The sequence below is a fragment of the Podarcis bocagei genome (genome assembly GCF_964188305.1).
Source record: "Podarcis bocagei genome assembly, chromosome: 17".
NCBI lineage: Eukaryota > Metazoa > Chordata > Lepidosauria > Squamata > Lacertidae > Podarcis > Podarcis bocagei.
The window spans coordinates 13,665,354-13,691,183 of NC_138143.1; the positions used below are offsets into that span (position 1 = coordinate 13,665,354).

At 45.5% G+C, this 25,830-nt stretch overlaps 1 protein-coding gene across 4 annotated transcripts in view; it reads left to right on the forward strand.

The window, feature by feature from the left end:
* Window positions 1-5,714: 5,714 nt before the first annotated feature.
* Window positions 5,715-25,830, forward strand: part of LOC308576761 (histone-arginine methyltransferase CARM1-like) — a gene marked incomplete at its 3' end in the record, with an annotated part of 57,672 nt that continues 37,556 nt past the window's right edge. For all 4 annotated transcript variants that reach the window (XM_081176663.1, XM_081176665.1, XM_081176664.1 and 1 more), the window contains exons 1-2: window positions 5,715-5,904; window positions 25,006-25,131. In XM_081176663.1, the coding sequence (XP_081032789.1) occupies window positions 5,730-5,904; window positions 25,006-25,131 (301 nt within the window). In that variant the 5' untranslated portion in view covers window positions 5,715-5,729. The remainder of the gene's footprint in view (window positions 5,905-25,005; window positions 25,132-25,830) is intronic.

Consider the following 25,830-nt stretch of genomic DNA (forward strand, 5'->3'; position numbering starts at 1 on the left):
ACATCAGGGTCTTTTCCTGGGAGTCTTCTCTTCTCATGAGGTGGCCAAAGTCTTGGAGCCTCAGCTTCACGATCTGCCCTTCCAGTGAGCACTCAGGGCTGATTTCCTTCAGAATGGATAGGTTTGATCTTCTTGCAGTCCATGGGACTCTCAAGAGTCTCCTCCAGCACCATAATTCAAAAGCATCAATTCTTCAGTGATCAGCCTTCTTTATGGTCCAGCTCTCACTTCCATACATCACTACTGAGAAAACCATAGTTTTAACAATATGGACCTTTGTTGGCAAGGTGATGTCTACTTTTTAAGATGCTGTCTGGGTTTGTCATTGCTTTTCTCCCAAGAAGCAGGCGTCTTTTAATTTCGTGACTGCTGTCACCGTCTGCTGTGATCATGGAGCCCAAGAAAGTAAAATCTCTCACTGCCTTCATTTCTTCCCCTTCTATTTGCCAGGAGGTGATGGGCCCAGGGCTAGAAAAATAGCACTGATTATATATTCAATTCACCTGTACTAGAGCTACCCTGGATTGCTAACAAGCCAGAGATACTTTTATCCAAAGCTGTCTTCTCAGATGGCAGAAGGCAGCCACTGGCAGAAGAGGAAGGGAGACAGTTTTTGGCAGTTCCCCCTCCCCCTTGCAGCTGCCCATCCCTCCCGAAATCTGCTCCGGGAGAGTTGAGAGACCTTCTGGAGCAGATTGGAGGTGGATGTACAAATGGCTGTAGTGAGAGGAGGGAAACTGAATTTCTCTCCCTGTTCTGCAGATTGATACAGCACTAGAAGCCAGCCAGCCCATTTCAGAGCACTTGCTGCACCTTCTGCCTGCATCCCTGGCAGCCGGGTGCCTGGATGGCCCTGTGGCACAGCCCCCTTTCTGCCCTCCCTCTACTGAGTCAGACCATTGGTCCATAGAGCTTAGTAGTGCCTGCACAGACTGGCAGCAGCATTCCATGGATTCAGGCAGGGTGACACCGGCAGCCCTCCTTGGAGAGGCTGGCGAATGAACTGGACTCTCTTGTGTGCCAAAGGCTGTGATAGAAACTCCTGCAGCAGAATAGAGCTGTGCTTAGCTGCTGGGGAAAAACGGTGGCCGTCCTGATTCATGTCATCGTGACACGATGATGTCCTTGAAGAAAATTACAGTTGTGTACTTATCACCATTCAGTTCTTTGTTCTCATGGACAAGTGAGAATAAACTATTGAGCATTTTCAAGCATGGAACTTGGCTCATGGCTGAGATGCTTAGAAATGCTGCTGTGAATTTTAATCTGTTTTAGTATTTTAACTTTTTGTATGCTTTACAGTGTTGTGGATTTTCCCAGATTCTTTTTGTAAACTGCTTGGAGGTGTGCTTTTTTAACCCAGCGGCATTATTATTATTATTATTATACCTCACCCACATCTGGCTGGGTTTCCTCAGCCACTCTGGGTGGCTTACAGCGTATCTAAAAACATAATAAAAACACTGAGTGGTAAAAACTTCCAAATACAGGGCTGCCTTCAGATGTCTTCTAAAAGTTGTGTAATTCTTTATCTCCCTGGCATCTGAAGGGAGGTATGGAAATAAATGAATAAATAAAAATCTCATGGTGGTTAAGTCAAATTCATATTTAAAAGGCACATGAGACATCACATGCATCCCCCCCATTGCTCTCACAAGCTGCCACCTCTGGCCCTAACTTTCCCTATGAAAAATTTCACCGCACAGAACTGCAGCTCCTGCATTTCAGGAGAGCCCAGGAGGCTGGTGAGACGAGGACTTGAGCACAATGATCTGCTTTAGTGTGGTGTAGTGGTTAAGAGCAGTAGACTCGTAATCTGGTGAACTGGGTTTGCGTCTCTGCTCCTCCACATGCAGCTGCTGGGTGACCTTGGGCCAGTCACACTTATTTGAAGTCTCTCAGCCCCGCTCACCTCACAGAGTGTTTGTTGTGGGGGAGGAAGGGAAAGGAGAATGTTAGCCGCTTTGAGACTCCTTCGGGTAGTGATAAAGCGGGATATCAAATCCAAACTCTTCTTCTTTATCAGTGCATGGTGTGAAAAAGGCAAACTGATTATACAGTCCCTCCATGCTAGGGCGGCTTTCTTCCCTTCTCATTCTGGTTTTCCTGCAAGGCCTTTCAGGGGAGATGTCCGTGTGCAGTTGCTTGAAATGCAGGAATCGCACTGCACCAGTCAGCAGAAGCCAAAAACTTCTCCAAACCGTATTGAGAGGCATTGCCCTTGGCTAAGCAGTTTCTCAGTAGAAAACTGCTTGACTAACAGCAGTTAGTCAAGTAGTTGTTCATTTTTCATTTCACTATTTCCAATTCCTATTAGCTGCATAACACATGAATATATATTTTTTACTTGCTATTTAATACAGCATAGCCGGCTGATGCTTCCATGTTAATTTACAAATGCAGATTTTTGTATGTTTTTCTTACAGCATTTCATATTATGCATGGAAAGAATACCCTGAGCATTTTTATGAGGGTATACCCTTGCTTTCAAGAAGACTAGGACCCAAAATTACCTTCATAATACTTTAATAGCAAGATGCTCCCTAGATAGTCACTAATTAGGGCTGCTTTGCACCGTAGGTTTTTCCAGCGTGGGTTTTAATAATGTCAGTGCCCCTTCTGGCCTGAAAGATAACTAACCACTTCTAGAACGCTTCACTTAACAGATTTTGTTGTTAGTTCTTTTTTTTAAAGCTACTAGATGAAAACACCTTAACAGTGACATCTCCTGGGCAATTATTTTCATACAGACTGTTTAAGGGAAATGGTCTAAAAGAGATTGCCAAGCATACAAAATAAAATTCACCAATTTAAACCAAGAATTTATTTGTTTCATTTGAAGTCTAAAAAAATTGGATCTGGATTTGGGAGGCTTCCAAAACGCACACACGGGCTCTTTGTGACTCTTTGTTCCATTTGCTATTGATTTTAGGTGTTATTTGTTTTTAATCTGCGTGGAAGCATTTTCCAGGGTGATAACTGAAATAATTCCTTCTCCATCATTTGGAATACAGGGTGGTATTCAGCTAAGTTTTATGCAGTGTGGACCCAACGATGTTGATGGACGTGACTACTATGGGCCCATTAATTTCAAAGGGTCCACTCTCAATAAAACTGTATTGAATATTAGGGGGGGCATTAAAATAAGTTTAAGGAATTTAGGGCGTTCCTTGGTAAATCTGTATGAAACTGGGACCCTTTTATGATCAAAAGCACCCCAGAAGGAATGCCAAGGTGCATTTATAATCTAGCACTTTTAAAAATAGTGTCCTAAGAAAAATACCAGTGTAGATGATTTTATAAGAAGCATGTAAATTCACATTCTCTTATTTATTTTCCCCATCCCCAGACCAAAATGTAGCAATACACACACACACGCACACACACACGCACACACACATAATTCTGAAGTGCAATCAGGGGTACCAACTTGAATAAAAAAAATTGGGGGGGGGGAGTCCCACTCTGCATAATCCATAGATGCAGCACATCTCTACCATCTGAATGGTGATACTCATCAACTTGGGGGCAGAGAGCCCCCTCAGACATTTTATTGGGGGTCCATTGGCCCCTGGGAGCTGCCTCCTATGAGTGTATCAGTTGTTCTTCTGCAGGTGTTTCCTCCTCCAGGTACAGCAGGTTTGGAGGATACCAGAAGGGGAAAAACTAAAGAGGATTCTATAGACCCCCAACTAAGTTTACTGGGGGACGCGGGTGGCACTGTGGGTTAAACCACAGAGCCTAGGGCTTGCCGATCAGAAGGTTGGCGGTTCAAATCCCAGCGACGGGATGAGCTCCTGTTGCTCAGTCCCTGCTCCTGCCAACCTAGCAGTTCGAAAGCAGGCCAGTGCAAGTAGATAAATAGGTACTGCTCCAGCGGGAAGGTAAACTGCGTTTCCGTGCGCTGCTCTGGTTCGCCAGAAGCAGTTTAGTCATGCTGGCCACGACCCGGAAGCTCCCTTGGCCAATAAAGCGAGATGAGAGCCGCAACCCCAGAGTCGGCCACAACTGGACCTAATGGTCAGGGGTCCCTTTACCTTTAAGTCTACCGGAGGGAAAATGAACCCCGAGGCAGACCTGGAACATTGACTCTGTTTGCTTTGCAGAATTTATGGAATGCTTTATGTATTTATTTTAATTCTTGTTTCTGTTGCTCGTCTCCTGCTTTCTTCTGCATTGCAGCCTGCACTGGGGCTTCCCAACAAGGTAGGAGACACGCCAACAAATCAAAGGTGTCTTTTGCACCTGAGCTGCCTCAGGGGTGGAAGAGCAGGAGCATCCAGTGGGGGGGGGTGAGCCCTCCTGGTCCCAAGGGCCCCCAGCCAGAGGCAAACCCTTCTTGGCCCCCAGCCTCATTTCTCATTTCTCTCTCCCCCCCCATTTTTTTTTATTGGTTTTCACAACATTATAAACAAACACATAAGACAAACAAACATAAATCATAGCCTTATTGAAAATTACACTTGTTAACATTGTTAAGTGACTTCCTCGCTTCCCCTTGGTTGAATTTCATTGCATATCCTTTTAACGGTTTTCCAAATCACAGTTCTTATAAAATTTAACTTAAACATTAACATCCTTAGATATTCACATTATGAAATTAAACATATTAATTCAACACTTAACATAAATAAAATCCTAAGCCAATTAAGTGTCTGCAAGCTATTTTCAGTTAATTTAACTTGACATATTTAACTAAGGAATCATTATATTTAATCCACTCTTCCTGAGACTTCTCCTCCTTCTGATCGCAGACTCTTCCGGTTAGGTCGGCTAGCTCCGAAAAATCCATCATCTTCATCTGCCATTTTTCTATTGTTGGTAATTCTTGGCTTTTCCACTTTTTAGCTAACAGAATACGCACAGCAGTTGTGGCATACAGAAATAATTTAACATATTTCTTGGGCAATTCCAAACCTGTTATTCCAAGAAGAAAGGCCTCTGGTTTCTTTATAAATGTATATTTCAACATTTTTTTCAATTCGTTATAAACCTTTTCCCAGAAGTCTTTCACCTTGGGACAGGTCCACCACATGTGATAAAAGGTTCCTTAATTTTCTTTACCTTTCCAACATAGATTGTCACAGTTCTGATCTTTGCTAATTTTACAGGAGTCAGATACCATCTATACATCATTTTCATTATGTTTTCCTTTAACACAGCACATGCGGTGAACTTGACCCCTTTCTTCCACAATCTTTCCCAATCCTCAAACATTATATTTCTCATGCTTCATTTCTCAAAGCTCAGAAGCCAAGGAAAGCCAAAGGTCAGCTGCCCCTCGCGCTCGCTGCGCTGCTGCGCCACGTCCGTCCCCCGAGGGCGCTGCGCGGAGAGCGGCCAGCGCTGCGCAGCTACCCGCGCCAAGAAGGCGCATCTCCTGCGCGGCTGCAGTCCCGCGGGGCGCACGAGAGCGAGAGCGCGCTTCCCGGAGCTACCGCCGGGCGTCGCTGCTGCCAACGCGGAGCTCGACGGAGCGCAACTTGGGCTGCGCTGGACGGGTCGGGGGCGCTCGTGCGCGCGCGGCTTCTTAGCTGGGGGAAGCGGAGCGGGAGCGAAGCAGGCTGCTTTGCTTTCCGTGGCCGCGCGAGGCGCCTCCGACGGGGAGCCCGGCCGGCGCGTGGCCGCCAGGCTCGTGCCCGCCAGGCTCGCGTCCGCCCGCTGCTGCCGCGGGTCTGGCGCGAGGAGGAGCCACCGCCGCCTCGGCTGTGCGCGGGGCAGGAGGCGGCATGGCTGCCCCGGCGGGGTCGGCCTGTCCGACGGCGCCGCGCTTCGCGGTGCAGCTGCGGCTGGTGAGCGAGGAGCAGCTGGCGCAGGGGCCGCTCCTGCTCCGCGCCGGGGCCAAGGCGCTCCGCCTGCAGCTGCAGCCCCGAGACGGAGAAGCCGAGCTGGCCGTGACCGACGGTGAAGTAGCAGCGCGGAGCGGAGGGGCGCGGAAGGGCGCGCGGGGAGGGCTGCAGCAGGGCCAGGCTCGCATCTACCTCGTCCCCCCAAGGCACCGGCAAGGGCTGCCTCGCGGGTCACGTCCGAAAGGCTCTCGGAGAAATCAAACGCGTGTCTGGTCTTGGGGGGGAGCCGTTCACACGTTACGCTTTTCCCGTGTAATGGGCAGTTGGCGAGGAGGAGGATGAGCTGAGCTCGCACCCGTGGAGTTGCGTCTTCCCTCCGGGAAGCTGGGAGGCAGGAGGAGGAAGGGGAGAGCGAAGGAGAGGCAGACTCTGCCCGGAAGCCCTGCTCTGCCATCCCGAATCGGAGAGGGTCCCTCTGCGTTTTGTAACTCGCGGGGACTGAATGGCAGTCTGCCCATGCTCAGAGATAGCTAGGTGATCTCCGGCTGTTTTTGCAGTTCTGGCTAATGGTTTAATTTGTTGGAAGCCACCCTGAGTGAGATGGGCAGCATATAAATTATTATTATTATTATTATTATTATTATTATTATTATTATTATTATTATTATTATCTGACTGAATGGCATGGCACAAATGTGCAGGCTTAAAGGAGTCTGTTTGTGGAGCTCTGTCATGCAAAATGTTCTGGGTTCAAAGCTTAGTGAGTCCTCACTTGGCTTAAACCGTCCTGCAGAAGGATTCCTGCTTGAGTTCTGACATTGAACAGAGAGCTTCTGTCCGAGATGGAGGACTTGCACTTGATTGCTTCTGCATTAAGGAGGCACCTATCTTAACTGCATTTTAAAAAGTGAACAAATAGAGCAATCACAGCAGCTTGGAACAAGAGGAGCACCTGCTTTTGCCTGCTGCAAAGCGGGAGAGAAGGGCAGGGGAAAGGGCAGGCAGCCCAGCCCAAAGAGACTCTGCTGGGGGCTTTTTCCTGGCCACCATGGCTTGCTAAGGATGTCCTGCCTTCTTGGCTAGCCAGGAACAGAAGAGAGCAGCTGGGTGAGGCCATTCTGGTCTCACAGTGGCCAGCCAGTTACTCCTGGGAAGCCCCTAATCAAGCTTTGAGCTCAGGTGTGTAGGCCTTGGTGGTGGGTGGGCTGTGGAAGGACCCCCGGAGGGGGAGCAGGGGGGAAAGTGCTGTGTTCTAGTCGACTTCTTAGTTTCTTCTGTCCTCTAGAGCAGTGTTTCCCAAACGTTTTTGGGCAACGGCACACCTGTGAGCCGGAAAAAAATCTCGCGGCACACCACCATTAAAGCCCCGCCCCGTGACGTCAGCGCGCAGCGTCACGCCGGGAGGGATGCACAAAAGCGAAAGTTTTTTCCCTCCCCCTTGCCGGGGTGGGAGGAGGCAGCAGAGCGAGGGCAGCTGAGGCGGCGGCGGCTGTTGTGGTGGTGGCGGCGATAGCGGGCGGAGGAGGGGGCGGCGGCGGGAGTTGCTGCTGCTGTTGTTGCTGCTGCTGCCCGGACATGCCGGCCTCCTCCTCCTCCGCTGTCTCGCGCTCCTCCCTTTTGCGCGCGCTGCCCCGCCGCTCGGCACCACCACCGCGGAGCCGCCCCCGGCTCGACGCGGATCCTCGCCGCCGCTGCCTCTCACCGCCCGACTCGCCCGCCTTCCTCCCACGGCACACCAGCCGATGTCTCACGGCACACTAGTGTGCCGCGGAACACCGGTTGGGAAACACTGCTCTAGAGAGCTGAGGTTGGTGGAAACACAGAGCAGGGCCTTTTTTTGTGGCAGCACCCCAGCTGTGAATGCCCTACCAAGGCATTTCCCAGACCAGGCATCCCCAACCTTCGGCCCTCCAGATGTTTTGGACTACAGTTCCCATCATCCCAGAGCACTGGTCCTGTTAGCTAGGGATCATGGGAGTTGTAGGCCAAAACATCTGGAGGGCTGCAGGTTGGGGATGCCTGTCCTAGACTCCCCCCTACTCTTCCAGGCAGCTTTTACTTGTTTTTAATAGGTGAAGGTTTGATTCCATTCCTCTTGGTCTTAATATAAATGTGTGTGTGTGTGTGTATGGTTCATGTTTGGTTTGTTGCTTAATTTTCATATTAGTGTTTTATTTTTTATTTTTGGCTGCTAGGGCCAAAACGTGGCTTATGAGTATATTTCACGAGTGAATGAAAGCAACAGTTTAGAAAAACAAAAACAAACAAGATGAATTTTAACAGGGAGAAATGTAAAGTATTGCACTTCGGCAAAAAAATGAGAGGCACAAATACAAGATGGGTGACACCTGGCTTGAGAGCAGTACATGTGAAAAGGATCTAGGAGTCTTGGTTGACCACAAACTTGACATGAGCCAACAGTGTGACGCGGCAGCTAAAAAAGCCAATGCAATTCTGGGCTGCATCAATAGGAGTATAGCATCTAGATCAAGGGAAGTAATAGTGCCACTGTATTCTGCTCTGGTCAGACCTCACCTGGAGTACTGTGTCCAGTTCTGGGCACCATAGTTCAAGAAGGACACTGACAAACTGGAACGTGTCCAGAGGAGGGCAACCAAAATGGTCAAAGGCCTGGAAACGATGCCTTATGAGGAACGGCTAAGGGAGCTGGGCATGTTTAGCCTGGAGAAGAGGAGGTTAAGGGGTGATATGATAGCCATGTTCAAATATATAAAAGGATGTCACATAGAGGAGGGAGAAAGGTTGTTTTCTGCTGCTCCAGAGAAGTGGACACGGAGCAGTGGATCCAAACTACAAGAAAGAAGATTCCACCTAAACATTAGGAAGAACTTCCTGACAGTAAGAGCTGTTTGACAGTGGAATTTGCTGCCAAGGAGTGTGGTGGAGTCTCCTTCTTTGGAGGTCTTTAAGCAGAGGCTTGACAACCATATGTCAGGAGTGCTCTGATGGTGTTTCCTGCTTGGCAGGGGGTTGGACTCGATGGCCCTTGTGGTCTCTTCCAACTCTATGATTCTATGATCTATTCTAGAAGAAGCTACCGTGCCTTTTTCTTAGTGTGTTTCCTTTGCTCTGGACTTCAGCTGTCTGGCAGTAACATTCTGGCACATGGGGAACCTGGGCTTTCTCCGTTGTCTAGAGCACAGGGCTTTTGTATTAAGGTACTTTAGTGGGTTAGAGATATTTTGTGGATCTTATGTTCATCGTGTCCCAAGTGGCGCTTGAGCATCAGAGCCAAGGAGCCAAGTGCAGGGGCTGGAAATGGAGTGGGGGGGGGACACCCTCAAGAGGCACACAGGCAGTGGGAGAAACTCAGATCTATAAGCTAGGTGCAAAGTGGCTCCTTAAATCAAGGTTACAGTCGCCAAAATGGAATGCCTGGTGGCCGTTTGGAAAGTTGTATAGGCACCTCCAGACAGGGAGACACCAGGCACGTCCTGGCGCCTGGGCTTCTTCGCTTGGTCGTAAGTGGCTGATAGCCTGGTGAGCTTTGCAAACTGGGTACATCCCTTACGACCTGCTTGTAACTAGGCCTTGGTGATGCATCAATGACCAGGACCGGTCTGAGGCCCAGAGCAGGGTGAAGCCTTCAGCCGGTGGGGCTTGCCTGCTTCCTCCCTGCCCCAGGCACTGGAGGTGGAGGGAGCTTTGGCGGTTTCACCCCAGAGCCTCGCAGGGCCGATGTTCCTTCCTTTTCAACATAGCGATGTATCACTATAGCATGATGTTTAGCTGGTGATATAGTGATACACCGTTATTTAAAAGACTGATATTGCTCAGCCGTATTCATAACTCAGCTCCATTTGTGGCTCCTCTTGTCCAGAGCGGATCCTGGTATGCAACAGGGTGAAGCAACCTGATGCAGAGGGCAGAAATCGGATGGGGGAGGGAATCCTTTGGTGGTTAAAGGCAGGTAAGGTAAAGGGACCCCTGACCATTAGGTCCAGTCGTGGCCGACTCTGGGGTTGTGGCGCTCATCTCGCTTTATTGGCCAAGGGAGCCAGCATACAGCTTCCGGATCATGTGGCCAGCATGACTAAGCCACTTCTGGCGAACCAGAGCAGCACACGGAAACACCGTTTACCTTCCTGTCGGAAGGTATTTATCTACTTGCACTTTGACGTGCTTTCGAACTGCTAGGTTGGCAGGAGCAGGGACCGAGCAACGGGAGCTCACCCTGTGGCGGGGATTCGAACCGCTGACCTTCTGATCGGCAAGTCCTAGGCTCTGTGGTTTAACCCACAGCGCCACATTCATCCTGTAAAGGCAGGTAGGGGTCCCTAAAAGGCGCTGCAAGACTTTCAAAAAGTTTTGGCTCAGGGTGAGGAAAGCAAGTTCAGTTCAACTTCATGCCACAACTTGTCTTTCCCTGGGGCCGGCACTATCTTCGACTGCTACTGCTGCTGTGGAAATCTTTTTGACTTCTGAAATGTGCGAGAAATAAAATATGTTCCATTACTAATATCAAGATTGTGCTTAAAAATACAGCAGAAATGACAGTAGATACTCAAAAGCATTATTAGGGGAACATTAGAGGCTTAAAATAACCATATTGAGCTATACTTGAGTATACAGCAGGATATAAACATTGCAAATAAACGGAATAATATTTTAAGATGTCAGACATTAAAAGGCAGAATTTCAGCCATGTGTGTTGCATTATCCTTTTAGTTTGAACAAGAAAAATAAGCTGCATGCCTAGCACTAGAACAAAAGACTATATATATGTGTGTGTGTGTGTGTGTGTGTGTGTGTGTGTGTGTGTGATGTTTTATATGTTGCCAAAGAAGACTGGATTGTTTTCTAAAAAGAATTCTTTTTTTCCTTTTTTTAAATTGATTCCCTACCAGGATCATGATTTGTACAAAACATTTTATTACATAAAAAAATTCAAATTCCAAAAATGTGGAATAATTTTTGAGAAATGATCGCGGGGGGGGGGGTTCGCTTTTTTAAAAATCCTCTGTAGCGAAGGGGATAGCAGCCCTGAGCTGTATTGGAGCAAAGTGCCTTTGGCCAAGGTGGGCTGTTTTTCTGAAGTGCTTAATGGAGAGCCAAACCTAATTTTGTGATCCGTGCAGATGCTCCCTAAGAAGGGGGCTCTTCTCTGTGCTAAGGAAGAAAGCTGAATGTTTTCTCCTGCATTTGCACAAACCTATTACAGTAGGCTGGATTATTATGTGTGTGTGTGACTTGGGAAGGTTTTCTTCAAAGGTTCCGGAAACGAACCCCGAAGACCTGCCGCTCTTGCCCTTTTTTGCAGAATCTGCCCCTGGGTGGCAGCCGAAGTGTCTCTCCCCGCCTGGCCTGGAGCGGCTTCTGCTGGGATGCTGCTCTGATGCTCAGGATCCGGCCGTGCGGATGCCAAATGCTTTGCCGGCTCTTTCACAGATGATGGAAGCAGTGATCTTAACCAGGAAGTGTTTCAGAAGACTTCAGCGCCAGCCTTTCCAAGGCTTTAGGAGAAAACACAGCGGCTGTTTTGTGCTTTTGAGTACTGAATGTGGAGGGGGAGAAAGAGAATTTGTGTCTCGGAGGCAAATATTGATCCTGATGCCGGAGCTCTTGGCTTCGCCTGAATTCATAGGAGCTGTGGGATTCTTCACACAGATGAAGTCTGTTTTAAATGGTTGTCGCTGTCAGGTGGATGAGATATTAATTCGTCTCAAGGGAAAGTTGCGTTGTCAATAAAAGCTGTGAGGATGAGATTAAACTATCCTTTAGCAACATTATTTTGATCACGTTGTATATCTGTGTGTTCAGGGACACTCTTGGTGCCTGATCTGTGACATTCCTGTGAACACACGGCCCTTTACCTTGGGCTGTCCTAGCAGAGCCAGTGAAAATAATGGGCATTTCTAGCTGAGGCTCATTCATTTCTCTGGGTCTCCTCTGAGTAGGACTAGCATTGGCTACAAAACCTTGTTTGTAGCATCTGTTTTGTAATGAATATATCATTACATCCTTTTCTTAACAGCCCGTCTGTTAAGAATCTTCTTTTGATGCTTCCCATTTTAATCTCTGTGCATTTCCCATCAAGAAATAAGCAATAAAAATGGAAATAAATACAAAACTTCTGCTGAGAAAACCAGAATAAATGAACCTTAAGGCAAAATGGCAGTGCTTTTGCTAATATTCCTGCCCATATATAAAGTATGGTTGTTGTTTAGGAGGATCTGGTGTAATTTATCTGTTCTGCTTTACAATGTGGGTATTAAAATTGTATTTATTGCATTTGAAATATTTTAATAAAATTGTAAATTTCTTAGAGATTTATTTGAAGTATGAGGAGGTATCTAAATTACCTAAAGTTGTTACAGTAAGTGCCACAGTTTTTAACAACAACAAAAGAGATGCTGGTACTGCGTACCCTTTAGTATCTCCTAAAAGAAGCACTGATTAATAATAATTGTTGTTGTTGTTGTTGTTTGCCCATCTGGCTGGGTTGTCCCAGCCACTCCGGGTGGCTTCCAACAAATTAAACACATTAAGCACCCCTGTTGTCCAGCCCAGACATGGAGGTCCAGCTCAGAGGGTCTTCTGGTGGTTCCCTTCCTGCAAGAAGTGAAGCCACAGGGAACCAGGCAGAGGGCCTTCTCGGTGGTGGCACCTGCCCTGTGGAATGCCCTCCCATCCAAGGTCAAGGAAATAAACAACTTTTAGAAGACATCTGAAGGCAGCCCTGTATAGGGAAGTTTTTAATGTGTGATGTTTTATTATGTTTCAATATATGCTGTGAGCCGCCCAGAGTGGCTGGGGAAACCCAGCCAGAAGGGTGAGGTATAAACAATAAAATTATTATTATTATTATGAACAAAACTGTCATTAAATAGAATGGAAATTATTATTTTGGCAATATTATTTTGAGTTGTAATGTTCAGCCTCATCACTGATTGCCAGCTTAAAAGGATTCAGCCAGCACATTAAAAGGTATATTTCAATGCAAAAAAAATTGAAATAATACTATGCGTTAAGCTGATGTGCTGGAATAAATTCCTTTATGGGCTAACATTCTTCATGTGAGTATTGTACCAACCCATCATATGATTTATTCAAGCATGTGGCTGGTAATAGATGTCTTTCTGCCTACATATGGTTCTCTTCTGAAGAAGAATCACAATGCCCCGCAACCGCATGGAAATTATGTCAGGTGCTGTTTGGTTGGTTGTTTTTTTTACACAGTTTAAAACACTTTACAACTGTTTGGAGAATGGGGGAAGCTAAATTTGTGATGGATACAAAGACCAGCCAATGCACACTATGCAAAAATGGTTTCTGGTGAAGCACATTAGAAAAAGCAGGCTTCTGATCTCAGTTGTACGTGGTCTCTGCACAGTGAGCTCATGGCTGAAGAGCAAGAGCAGTTATGACTTGCTCATTCGGCATTCAGTTCTCTTATTTATTTCAAGAAATTTTATATAGGTCTCCAAGCAATTTACAATTAATTTCAGTGGCAATAAAAATGCAAACAACGTTCAGCAAAATTATCTTTAAGCGTAGATAAAAACAAGATTAAAACCACAGAGTTATATCACAAAAGGAAAGGAAAACTCGTGCCCAGAAAAGCTTAGGTAAACATAAGTTTTTAAAGGTCATGCCTGTCTCACCTCCTGAATTACCCAGAATGAGGGGGGGGGGCCTGTTGGCAAGGTGGTTTGTCACCATCTGTACACAGACGTCTGTATTTATGATTAGATTGATAGTTTTCCAGGCTAAACATGTGAAAGTGTTTTATCTTTATTGTATAGTATAGTCGAAAACTATATTTGCATGTGTCACACAGGACATGTTCACATGCAACATTTTGATCCTTCGCCGATGACTTTCCAAATCATTCTGCTCATTCTCTCTCTTTTTTTAAAAAAAAATATTTTTATTAGGAATTTCAACAAAACATTTTATCAAAAAACATATCATCCTTAATCCCCCCTATTTTCCCCCCTCCCCATAAAATAACCCCCCCCCCGACTTCCCTCAGCTCCTCTCTGGTTTATCAACTAATGTTATTCTCTGCATGTTACAAAATCCTTAATTTATCTGACTGGCTATTATCACTAAAACGTTTGTGAGTGTTTATTCAAAACCTGCCAAGGAGTCCGGTTCGTTTTGTTGTTTCTTTAGGTACTTTGTAAAGGGTTCCCATTCTTCCTTAAAATCACAGTTGTCCTTATCACGTGGTTTATATGTCAGTTTCGCCAATTCCGCGTAGTCCATCAGTTTCTCTTGCCACAGTTCTTTGGTCGGAACTTCTACATTCTTCCATCCCTGTGCTATTAAGACTCTTGCCGCCGTTGTCGCATACATGAGAATGTTTTCCAATTTCCTTGGCAGGTCTTTTCCTACAATTCCCTAACAGAAAGGCTTCAGGGTTTTTTTTTATAAATGTTAATTGGAACATTTTCTTCAATTCATTATATATCATTTCCCAGAATTTTTTAATTTTACAACAGTCCCACCACATATGAGAAAAGGTCCCTCCTTTTTCCTTACATTTCCAATATATATTTGAAGCAGTTTTATACATTCTTCCTATTTGCACTGGTGTTGTGTACCATCTGTACATCATCAACAGAGAGTAATCTGTAAATTTTAAGTCAGTTTTCCACAATCTTTCCCAGTCTTCAACATTCTCATTCTCTCTTGATCCCTTGGCAGGCCTGTTGTTCGTCATGTTCTGAAATAATGGTGGGAATCATTTTCCTCCGTGTAAAATATACTTTGTATCCACCAATTAACAGACTTTTCATTTGGGGACGGGATGCAATTAATAACCATGGGTGCCTCGCTCAGTTTACTGTTAGTTGTTATATTTTTACACGGTGTTGTTGTGTTGTCTAGGCTGCTCATAATGTGCTGGATTCAGAACATATACCAAGGAAACAATAGTAACCCCCAGTGATACAAAACATTGAAAACCGCTCATTTTGTGCCAGTAGAAAGCCCACAAGGCAGTTACATGCCTGAGAGGACCAAAAAGTTTCTGTCTGGCAACTGCATCCATATGGGATTTATGTAGACACCGGTCGCACCTTTCAGTGCAATAAAACTAATAAAATGGGAAAATGCAAATGCTAAGAGCTAGGTGATAACATAGCAATTGCATGAGCACATAAATAAGGCTTTAGTAAGTGCCCGAAAGCAGTCCAGGGTGGCTGCTTGCCTGACTTCTCCCAGGGCAGAGAAGGCCCTTCCTTTTGGTGTCACCTGAGGGATGAGTGCAGTTGTTGTTGTTTAGTTGTTTAGTCGTGTCTGACTCTTCGTGGTACCCCATGGACCAGAGCACGCCAGGCACTCCTGTCTTCCACTGCCTCCTGCAGTTTGGTCAAACTCATGCTGGTAGCTTCGCAAACACTGTTCAACCATCTCGTCCTCTGTCGTCCCCTTCTTCTTGTGCCCTCTATCCTTCCCAACATCAGGGTCTTTTCCAGGGAGTCTTCTCATGAGATGGCCAAAGTATTGGAGCCTCAGCTTCAGGATCTGTCCTTCCAGTGAGCACTCAGGCTGATTTCCTTAAGAATGGAGAGGTTTGATCTTCTTGCAGTCCATGGGACTCTCAAGAGTCTCCTCCAGCACCATAATTCAAAAGCATCAATTCTTCGGCGATCAGCCTTCTTTATGGTCCAGCTCTCACTTCCATACATCACTACTGGGAAAACCATAGCTTTAACTATACGGACCTTTGTTGGCAAGGTGATGTCTCTACTTTTTAAGATGCTGTCTAGGTTTGTCATTGCTTTTCTCCCAAGAAGCAGGCATCTTTTAATTTTGTGACTGCTGTCACCATCTGCAGTGACAGTCTGCGTGCAGACTGCAGAGCAACTCAGCGAAGGATCTCTGTGAACTGCCGGCCTAGGCAAGAAAGTGCCTTCTCTTGGCTACATTTAACCAGGTGTTGTCCGATTAAAGTCAATGAAGCAGCATCTGCATAACTGAGCTGTGAATCTGTTGCAGTGAAAGAAAGTCAATTTTAGAGCTATGTGTGGTTGAATTTAGTCAGACTTCAGGAAGGATGGAGTTTCCTCTTCAAATGGTATATAAGAATTGTAGGAGAAAATAGATTTTCTTAGTCTTAAAGTATCATAATCTCTTGAAGGGCATAAACGTGCTTTAAGCTTTAATATCATAATTAAGAGTAAATAAATGTAAGGGTCAACAGATTCCATGTGCTTCTGTCTTTGGAGCACATATTAATGTTGGCTGAGAACCTTATATTTTCAGAAGAAAAAAATGATGAACAGAAGTAGACAAAATCAGATAAAGGAAGATCACTTTCAGATCCTATTGAAGTCTTACATAAAATTTGAATAGCAATATACTCTTATTTGTGCCGGCTGAGAAGTTCAACAGAGTCCAGTGGGCTTCACTCCCAGGTCCTGCAATTCTGTGCACATCTGCCTCGAACATCAGCCCCACATGGCATTCAGTGAGACTTTCCCCAGTAAATTGTGTAATGCTGGGATAGCAGCCATAAAACTCATAGTTTGTAGCCAACTGGGTTTTACTCAAGAGTAAGGTAAAGGGACCCCTGACCATTAGGTCCAGTTGTGACCGACTCTGGGGTTGCGGCACTCATCTCGCTTTATTGGCCGAGGGAGCCGGCGTACAGCTTCCGGGTCATGTGGCCAGCATGACTAAGCCGCTTCTGGCGAACTAGAGCAGCGCATGGAAACACCATTTACCTTCCCACCAGAGTGGTACCTATTTATCTACTTGCACTTTGACGTGCTTTCGAACTGCTAGGTTGGCAGGAGCAGGGACCGAGCAATGGGAGCTCACCCCGTCGTGGGGATTCAAACCGCTGACCTTCTGACCAGCAAGTCCTAGGCTCTGTGGTTTAGCCCACAGCGCCACCCGTGTCCCTACTCAAGAGTAGACCCACTGAAATCAGTGGACCTACAGTAAGTTAGTCTTTTCAGTGGATCGACTCTTGAGTAGGACTAGCATTGACTACAGCTCATCTAAAATGTTCATCCTCCTAACCTAAATTGGATCACAGGAGAAAGAAAACATAATATGAAAATCTGGATGATAGAACTTTGTCTCTCCTATACTGGAAATCTTTTGTCCTGCAGCCTTTTCTTGCTGCTTGCATACGAGCTGCTAGTTTTTCACTACAGAACCATGCCAAACTTGCCCTGCTGTTGTGCCGCATTTTAGCATTTATTTTCCTGCACGAAACAGCTTCATCATATTCCTTTGTAAGCAAGAGCTGTGGTGTCTTCAGATTTTTGCAGCAACACGTGCTCTTCCTGTCGCTGTTTCCTATTTTTGGAGAGCTCCTTTCACACGCTTTCTTGCAAAATATGCCTAAAGGAAAGTAGGGATTTGATGTGTAACCACAGAGTAGAAGTGCATGTCAAAATCATGCTAATCTAATATAATTGTATCATACCACAAACACCAGTTGTGTCTGGCAAATCAGTCCACTGTTTTCTCTGGGCAGAAGCTTTCAATCATTAAAACACCACCAGTGGAGAGTGTTACAAATTTGCTGCTTTTTGTGTTGTTTGTCAGAATGTTATTGTGGAAACTAGGGGAAGAAGCAGCCAGTGACACAAACTGGATACATATTTAAGGTTCATTTCAAGATGTACAGTATGGGGTCAAACTAGGAGATATGCAAATACTTGATCTAGTCTTAATTCTTTTAAAAATATACCCAGTGATTGTTGGGCATGGCAATTCCGATTGGGCCAGGCTGCGGTGGTTAATCCTTTCCTTCTAAAAGCCCCCAACACACACACACACACACACAGAGAGAGAGAGAGAGAGAGAGAGAGAGAGAGAGAGAGAGAGAGAGAGAGAGAGAGTGAGTTGTGGATGCAAATAGAACATTATTTTTAAAGGCACACATTTATTTAACTTATTTATACAGTATTCTGCCTTCCAGGACACACATCCTTTCAGTGTGGCTTACAAGTGGCATAAAAATACATCAGTAATGTCCCAATAACAATCTCAAATAGCAAGCCCTCAATATCTCCCTCCCCCCCCTTGGCCCATGGTCAGGGATGATGGAAGTGGCAGTCCAATATCTGGAGAGGCCAATCTTGGTGACCCCTTGCAATTCTCTTTTTACAAGGCTGAGCCTGTCTCCAGTTATCTCAGGGTTAGAATCATAGAATCATAGAGTTGGAAGAGACCACAAGGGCCATCGAGTCCAACCCCCTGCCAAGCAGGTTATTAGAGCACTATGATCCCTACCTTACTGGCTGACAACAATTATTTCAAGAACATCAGACAAATTGATTTCTTTAGGTGTGTGTCTTTTGCCACTACAGTACTACCTCGGGTTACATACGCTTCAGGTTACATACGCTTCAGGTTACAGACTCCGCTAACCCAGAAATAGTGCTTCAGGTTAAGAACTTTGCTTCAGGATAAGAACAGAAATCGTGCTCCGGCGGCACGGCAGCAGCAGGAGGCCCCATTAGCTAAAGTGGTGCTTCAGGTTAAGAACAGTTTCAGGTTAAGAACAGACCTCCGGAATGAATTAAGTACTTAATCCAAGGTACCACTGTACTAACTTCAGATATGAGTCCCACATTCCATGACAAGTACTGGGTACTTGTTTGCCTCTATCCAATCTATTATTTTTTAAAAGATTTGAATAATTTCCTTTGCCATTATGCCGCATTTTAGATTTTCTCCCATTTTTAAAATGCGTTGTAAGGAAGGAAAAAAATGTAAGAGAGAGAGAGAAGTAAATGAAGTCATAGAATATAATGTATATGTGTTAAGCTTTTTATTCTGGTGATGGTAAATTCGTCTGTTTATCCCATTGTGTTTGTTGTGGATATATAAAATGAACAAAAAGTTAAACAGACAAACACGTTTTTGAAAGCTACAGTTCTTGCAGCTTGTGATATATCTGACTTGGGGGTTTGCTATGTCTGGCTGAAATTTTTGTTCTCTTTTGTTGCCCATGTGCATATGGTATTTGTTTAACCACAGTTAAGACTGCTATAGCACACCTGACATCTTAATACACGGAACCCAGAGGAGAGTAAGAGAAATAACCAGTTCCTGTTAGAAAATAAAGTGGAGACATGTGTATGGAAGTATAGATCTTGCAGATTAAACTGTTTTTCAAGTAAACAAGCACGGTCTAGACAGACTTTCAGCAAAGGGATAAAGAGTTTTCATTTCAAATATCATTGAGCTGTGAAAGCAAAGTTAGGCACAACTTGTTCCCCAGGAGTTTTTCATTAAGGTTTTTATTACACGCAAACATCAGCATTTAGTATTAATAAAAAAAGTGTCAACTTCAGTTTTTAGAAAATGAAGCTGTGTGTTGTGTGTCTTCTAACCCTCCTGTAAGGAAAGTGAGCACTGTTGTTGCTGAAACATATTCTCAATTTTTGTGGCTGCAAATATCCCCCCGATTTTCTAATTACTAAATTTGCAGCATAGATCACTGACACACAAGCGTGTTTATCCATTTTAGCCTATTTGGCAAATATTTATCAGAGCTTTTATGCGCGTAGCAGAACAACATCCCCCCATTAATATATGCCATTTGCAGTGAAGGATATTAAGGTATTGCAAATGATGCCATTGCACATAGAAATATTTGTTTTAAGCTACTTTTGTGTTTGAATCTGGTCAAGCTAATAAAACGGGCAAGCTTTGCTGTCAGGGTGCTGTGCTGGTGGCCTTACCTTGAGACTCAGGCTGCTCTTACTTATATTTTCTTTTGCCATCGGTGCAGATGAGGCTTGGTGCAGAGCAGATGGATTATTCATTGAACCATCTGAAGCAGAGCTGTGTTCCTTTTCTAAAATTCCACCTTCCCCTTTTCTTCGAATCATTTTTCTTTTTTTGCCTGATCAATGTTTAATTTTAAAACCAGCAATGCATATTCATTGCTTTCTTTTAATCTTGGTCGTCCGACACTGTGCGGCAGGAAGCAGGTGGCACCTGGGGGCCTCTCTGTCGAGTTTATTACTCCCCACCCCAGCCTTGTAATGATTTCCAGTCTCCCGCCAGACATGGTCCGTAGCTCTTACGCTAAAAGGCTCCTGCCAGTTTTCTCCTGTAAATGAAAGCTCCTTTGGGAGGAAAAGAAGCTCTACTTATTTATTGGGGTTATGCCTTCATGCAAAGGTTAACATGTGCGACTCTGACGGCACGCCACAGCGCTCCTTTCAGCCCAGACACTGCTGGAGTTCTTCCCCATTGGCACCTGACAGCCAGCAGCCAGCCTTGTGTAGGTTGAGCCAATGTTACAGGTGCAGTTAGATATTCAGATTCAGCTAATGTGTTCACAGGTGGGGTTGGCAGCAGCATGTCCAGAGCAGAAGCATTGGCTCCAAAGACCGGCTGGAGAGATGGTTGGCTGGAGCCTGCCCTACCTGGCCCTCGTTCCGCCCCCCCCCCAGCCAGCATCCAATTGGCTAGGCGGAGAGGGGGCGGAGCAACGGCCAGCAAGCAAACCCAGGCACAGGAAGCCCGCACCGGGTTGCAAACCCTGCCCACCAGTTTGATGAGTGATTGGCAGATCCAAGACTTGCTTTGTAATCAGGTTTGGCAGTTCAGATCAGAGACCCAATCTGGGTAGATTCAGCTGCTATCTAACACGGCATATTATTATACCGTGCAGCACAGAGAAAAAAACTACAAAATCACATTCTGTCTTGTCCAGCAGTGTTTGAAATTCGCCAGGCACCAGGAGCATTTTGTACCTGGCTATTGCGCTGTGGGTTAAACCACAGAGCCTAGGACTTGCTGATCAGAAGGTTGGTGATTTGAATCCCCGCGATGGGGTGAGCTCCCGTTGCTTGGTCCCTGCTCCTGCCAACCTAGCAGTTCGAAAGCACGTCAAAGTGCAAGTAGATAAATAGGTACCACTCCAGCGGGAAGGTAAACAGCGTTTCTGTGTGCTGCTCTGGTTTGCCAGAAGCGGCTTAGTCATGCTGGCCACATGACCCAGAAGCTGTACGCTGGCTCCCTCAGCCAATAAAGTGAGATGAGCGCCACAACCCCAGAGTCGGCCAGAACTGGACCTAATGGTCAGGGGTCCCTTTACCTTTTTATTGTCCACTTGCAAGCAAGGGAAGATGCCCAGGCGCCAGGATTGCACCTGAGGTGCGTGCCTGGGGATCCATGGATCTGGACTGTTGTCACACCCCAGCAACACATCTTGTAGAATTCCAACTCTCATATTTTCTCACAATCATAATGAATTTCAGGAACTAAAAAGTCACATTGAAAAATACAACTTTTGAGCCGTCTGGTCCCAAGATGGCAACTAGATATTCCGTTTTGGCAACTGTAACTCTGGTTTAAGGACCCATTTGGCACTTAGTTTCTAACACAGTCGAAAGTTATAGATCTTGGTGCTCGCCATCTCATCCTTCTGTTAGGTTAGTTGTAACCTATTTCTATAGGGCTGCTCTCTTGATCAATGAGTGAGGCTCTTTTCTGCAGCCTAACCACCCACACAGAAATCTCTGGTTTTCTGTAGCATTTGAACAGGATATCAAAGCTCTAATAGATTTTGAATCCAGACAGACAGTTTGACACCAGCTATGCAAAATATTAGTGTCTTAATCAGATGTCACTTTTGTGCAAAAACTCCTTTCGTCCCCCCTGCTTTTGTGCGCCTGGTAAATTAGTGGATATTCAGACAAGTTAATTATATATTCTAGCATTCAACTATGACAGTTCTTTTCCTATAGAATAGGAAAAATAGTTTTTGCATGGTGAGCTAAACATATATCTTCTTCTTTCTGCCAAAAATAAGTAAGCAACAAGATGGCTTGCATCTGTGGGTCTCAAACTACGTGCTAGCTTTGCATCTTGTAAAACCATTTGCAGATAGTTATAGCTATTATGTCTCCGCCCCTTTTATTATGTTGTTGTTTAGTCGTTTAGTCATGTCCGACTCTTCGTGACCCCATGGACCAGAGCACGCCAGGCACTCCTGTCTTCCGCTGCCTCCCGCAGTTTGGTCAAACTCATGCTGGTAGCTTCGAGAACACTGTCCAACCATCTCGTCTTCTGTCATCCCCTTCTCCTTGTGCCCTCCATCTTTCCCAACATCAGGGTCTTTTCCAGGGAGTCTTCTCTTTTCATGAGGTGGCCACAGTATTGGAGCCTCAGCTTCACGATCTGTCCTTCCCGTGAGCACTCAGGGCTGATTTCCTTCAGAATGGATACGTTTGATCTTCTTGCAGCCCATGGGACTCTCAAGAGTCTCCTCCAGCGCCATAATTCAAATGCATCAATTCTTCAGTGATCAGGCTTCTTTATGGTCCAGCTCTCACTTCCATACATCACTACTGGGAAAAGCATAGCTTAAACTATACGGACCTTTGTTGGTAAGGTGATGTTTCTGCTTTTTTATATCATTATTTTATTATAGTGGTGATAAAATATCAGTAGATTTTATGACCATATGCATTCACTAAGCAAGACTGAGAAAAAGACCTGTGAATTATGTCTTGTAGTATTATTGTCCCATGAAGACCAAATCATGAGTGCAACGTTGAGCCTCTTTTTTGAAGAAGTTGTTCCTTCTCCTGGTGGTTGGGGGGAGGCAGAAACCTTTATTCTGGAGCAGCAGCTCCATGTTGATGGAAGAAAGGAGTAAATGAACTGCAGGGCAACAAATGACAGTTTTATTCTTAGAAAAGTACCAAGGGGAAGAAAAGCAACCTAGATTGCAAGCAGTTAGATGACCGTGTTTCAGATTAGACATTTCTCATGATGTGCCATGAAGGAGTAAAACAGCTGTAGTAGTAGTAGTAATAATAATATTAATAATAATAATTTATTTATATCCCGCCCTCCCCAGCTGAAGCCGGGCTCAGAGCAGCTAACAACAGTAAAATGATACAACATTCTAAAATCATTTCATTATAAAATCAGTTCAAATCAAATTAATGGCAACCATTGGGCTCTGTGAGGATTGCCAAAGGAGGGGGTCAGGTTGTGACCTTGCCAAAGGCCTGGTGGAACAGCTCTGTCTTGCAGGCCCTGTGGAAAGATGTCAAGTCCCGCAGGGCCCTAGTCTCTTGTGGCAGAACGTTCCACCAGATCGGAGCCACAGCCGAAAAAGCCAGCCTAACCTCTCTGTGGCCCGGGATCTCCAAGATGTTTTTGTCTGAAGTCCGTAATGATGTGTCAAAGAATTACAAATTACAAAGAGAAGGAATCACATTGGCTCCACTTGCAGAAACTAATGAAGGAGTTTCGTATGGCGTGTTTCTCCTAATGGAAAAATTATTGGTGTGGTTGCTCTGAGTTTGGATGGAATTCAGGGAGAATGTTTCTCCATCAGGCAGAAGAAATACAGCAGATCAGGAATGTTAACTTCATCTACATTTTGAGGGAATTGTTTGCTTTTCGAGAAGGTCGCTTCTTTGCAACGATGCCCAGGGTTTTCTGATGTGCCGTTACACCAGTTCAGTCCTGTGCTTCACCTTGATGTTTGATTCTCCCTTTTGTGGCAGAGAATTGAAGACAAGAATGTCATGTCATTTGCCTGATTCAAAGAACGTCCTCGCTTGGTTCAGCCCAGATCTGAACAGTCTGTCTCCTTATTCCCACGCCTGTGATTATTTCCTCAGAAAATGCTACACAAACACGCTCCGTGCGCAGGGGAGACTGCTTCTTTGAATGGGCCTCCACATCTAAAGATGCTTAAAGAAACATTTTTCTCATTTTGGGGGAAAGTACTTCAGAAAGAGGGACGCAGGTGGCGCTAAGGGATGCAGGTGGCGCTGTGGGTTAAACCACAGAGCCTAGGACTTGCCTATCAGAAGGTCGGCAGTTCGAATCCCTGCAACAGGGTGAGCTCCCATTGCTCGGTCCCTGCTCCTGCCAACCTAGCAGTTTGAAAGCACGTCAAAGTGCAAGTAGATAAATAGGTACCGCTCCAGCGGGAAGGTAAACGGTGTTTCCGTGTGCTGCTTTGGTTTGCCAGAAGCGGCTTAGTCATGCTGGCCACATGACCCAGAAGCTGTATGCCGGCTCCCTCAGTCAGTAAAGCAAGATGAGCGCTGCAACCCCAGAGTCGGTCATGACTGGACCTAATGGTCAGGGGTCCCTTTACCTTTAATTACTTCAGAAAGAAGAAGAATCCCCTCAAAAGCACAGGTTAAGCTGGCTGCCACCAAAGTCCATATTAATAGGAACCTCAAGGAGGGAAACGTGAATAAACCACTCACATTCCTCCTTCTCCTGCAGGAAAATAACACCCCTAGTGATGCTTCCCCTTATAAAAGGTTTCCTGGCCCTCTGAAAAGAACCCTTCTATGCTGCATTTTATTTTTATCTATTCCACAATTCTTTCATTACTATTTTATTTTCTGTCTGCTGCACATCATTTAGTCCTTCCCGCAATTCCTTCAACATATAATATCTCCAGATGCCCAAATTGGGAGTTTATTCTTCCAAATCCAATTCATCCCTTAAACTCTTCTTTGCTGCCATGTTTACTGTGTCCACATAGATTTTAAAAATAGTTCTTCTTTGGTTACTATTCCTTCTCCTGGCTGCTGATCTACGTACATCCAGAGATTAATCCTCTTCTTTAAAACATCCGTTCTTGTTGTTTTTCACACTGCTGAGCATTGGGGAGGGGGAGGTGAAATTTCCTTAGAGACTTCATAAATGAGAACATCGTCCTTTCCTGAGGCAATTGCACCAGGAACAGCTCAGAGCTGGTGCTTTAAAAGTAAAGGGACCCCTGACCATTAGGTCCAGTCATGATGGACTCTGGGGTTGCGGCACTCATCTCGCTTTATTGGCTGAGGGAGCCGGCATACAGCTTCCGGGTCATGTGGCCAGCATGACTAAGCCGCTTCTGGTGAACCAGAGCAGCGCACGGAAATGTTGTTTACCTTCCCGCCGGAGTGGTACCTATTTATCTACTTGCACTTTGACGTGCTTTCGAACTGCTAGGTTGGCAGAAGCAGGGACCGAGCAATGGGAGCTCACCCCGTCGCGGGGATTCGAACCGCCGACCTTTTGATCGGCAAGTCCTAGGCTCTGTGGTTTAACCTTAGGTAAAGATGGAGCTGTTGGCATGAATTAAAAAAAAGGGGGCAGATAAATAATGAGAAATATATCTGAATTAAAAATGCCATCCACTAAGGCAAGCTGCGGATCATCCACCAGTAATATATACATATATATGCACCTGTCTCTGTGTTTTTTAATAAGCGCTAACATGTTTTTCCCCTCCCTGCAGCTGATGGCGTTTGTGTGTTTAAATGCTTGGTCAACAAAGATACCGAATATTGCCGTGTGGGAAAAGAATCAATTTTGATATCACTTGGCTATAACAATGCCTTACTTCAATTCAGGTCCCATTCTGGTAAGTAATTGGTGGCATTCATAGTCCTGTACATGTCTCAAGGTTTCTCCCCCTCTCTGTACACTTCCACCCCCCTAAACCAGTAACTTGGGTGCACTTTCTTGTACACTATTTTGCATGCTCCGAGTTTATAAAGGTAAAGGTAAAGGGACCCCTGACCGTTAGGTCCAGTTGTGGCCAACTCTGGGGTTGGCTTTATTGGCCGAGGGAGGCGGCGTACAGCTTCCGGGTCATGTGGCCAGCATGACTAAGCCGCTTCTGGCGAACCAGAGCAGCACACAGAAACGCCGTTTACCTTCCCACTGGAGTGGTACCTATCTACTTGCACTTTGACGTGCTTTTGAACTGCTAGGTTGGCAGGAGCAGGGACCGAGCAACGGGAGCTCACCCTGTCACAGGGATTCGAACCACTGACCTTCTGATCGGCAAGTCCTAGGCTCTGTGGTTTAACTCACAGCGCCACCCGTGTCCCTCCAAGTTCATAGAACTATAGAGTTGTAGAGTTGGAAGAGACCCTGAAGATCAACCAGTCCAAGATATTGAGGCTTGCAGAAGTACAACTAGAGATGGCAAGGCCTGGGGGGAAAGCATAAAAATACCCCCCCACCCCCGTTTTTTCCCAAAGCCGGTTGTTTTTGGAAAAATTGAAAAAAACACAGTTTGGTATAGTTTAAATATTCTACACACATTTAGTTTGGG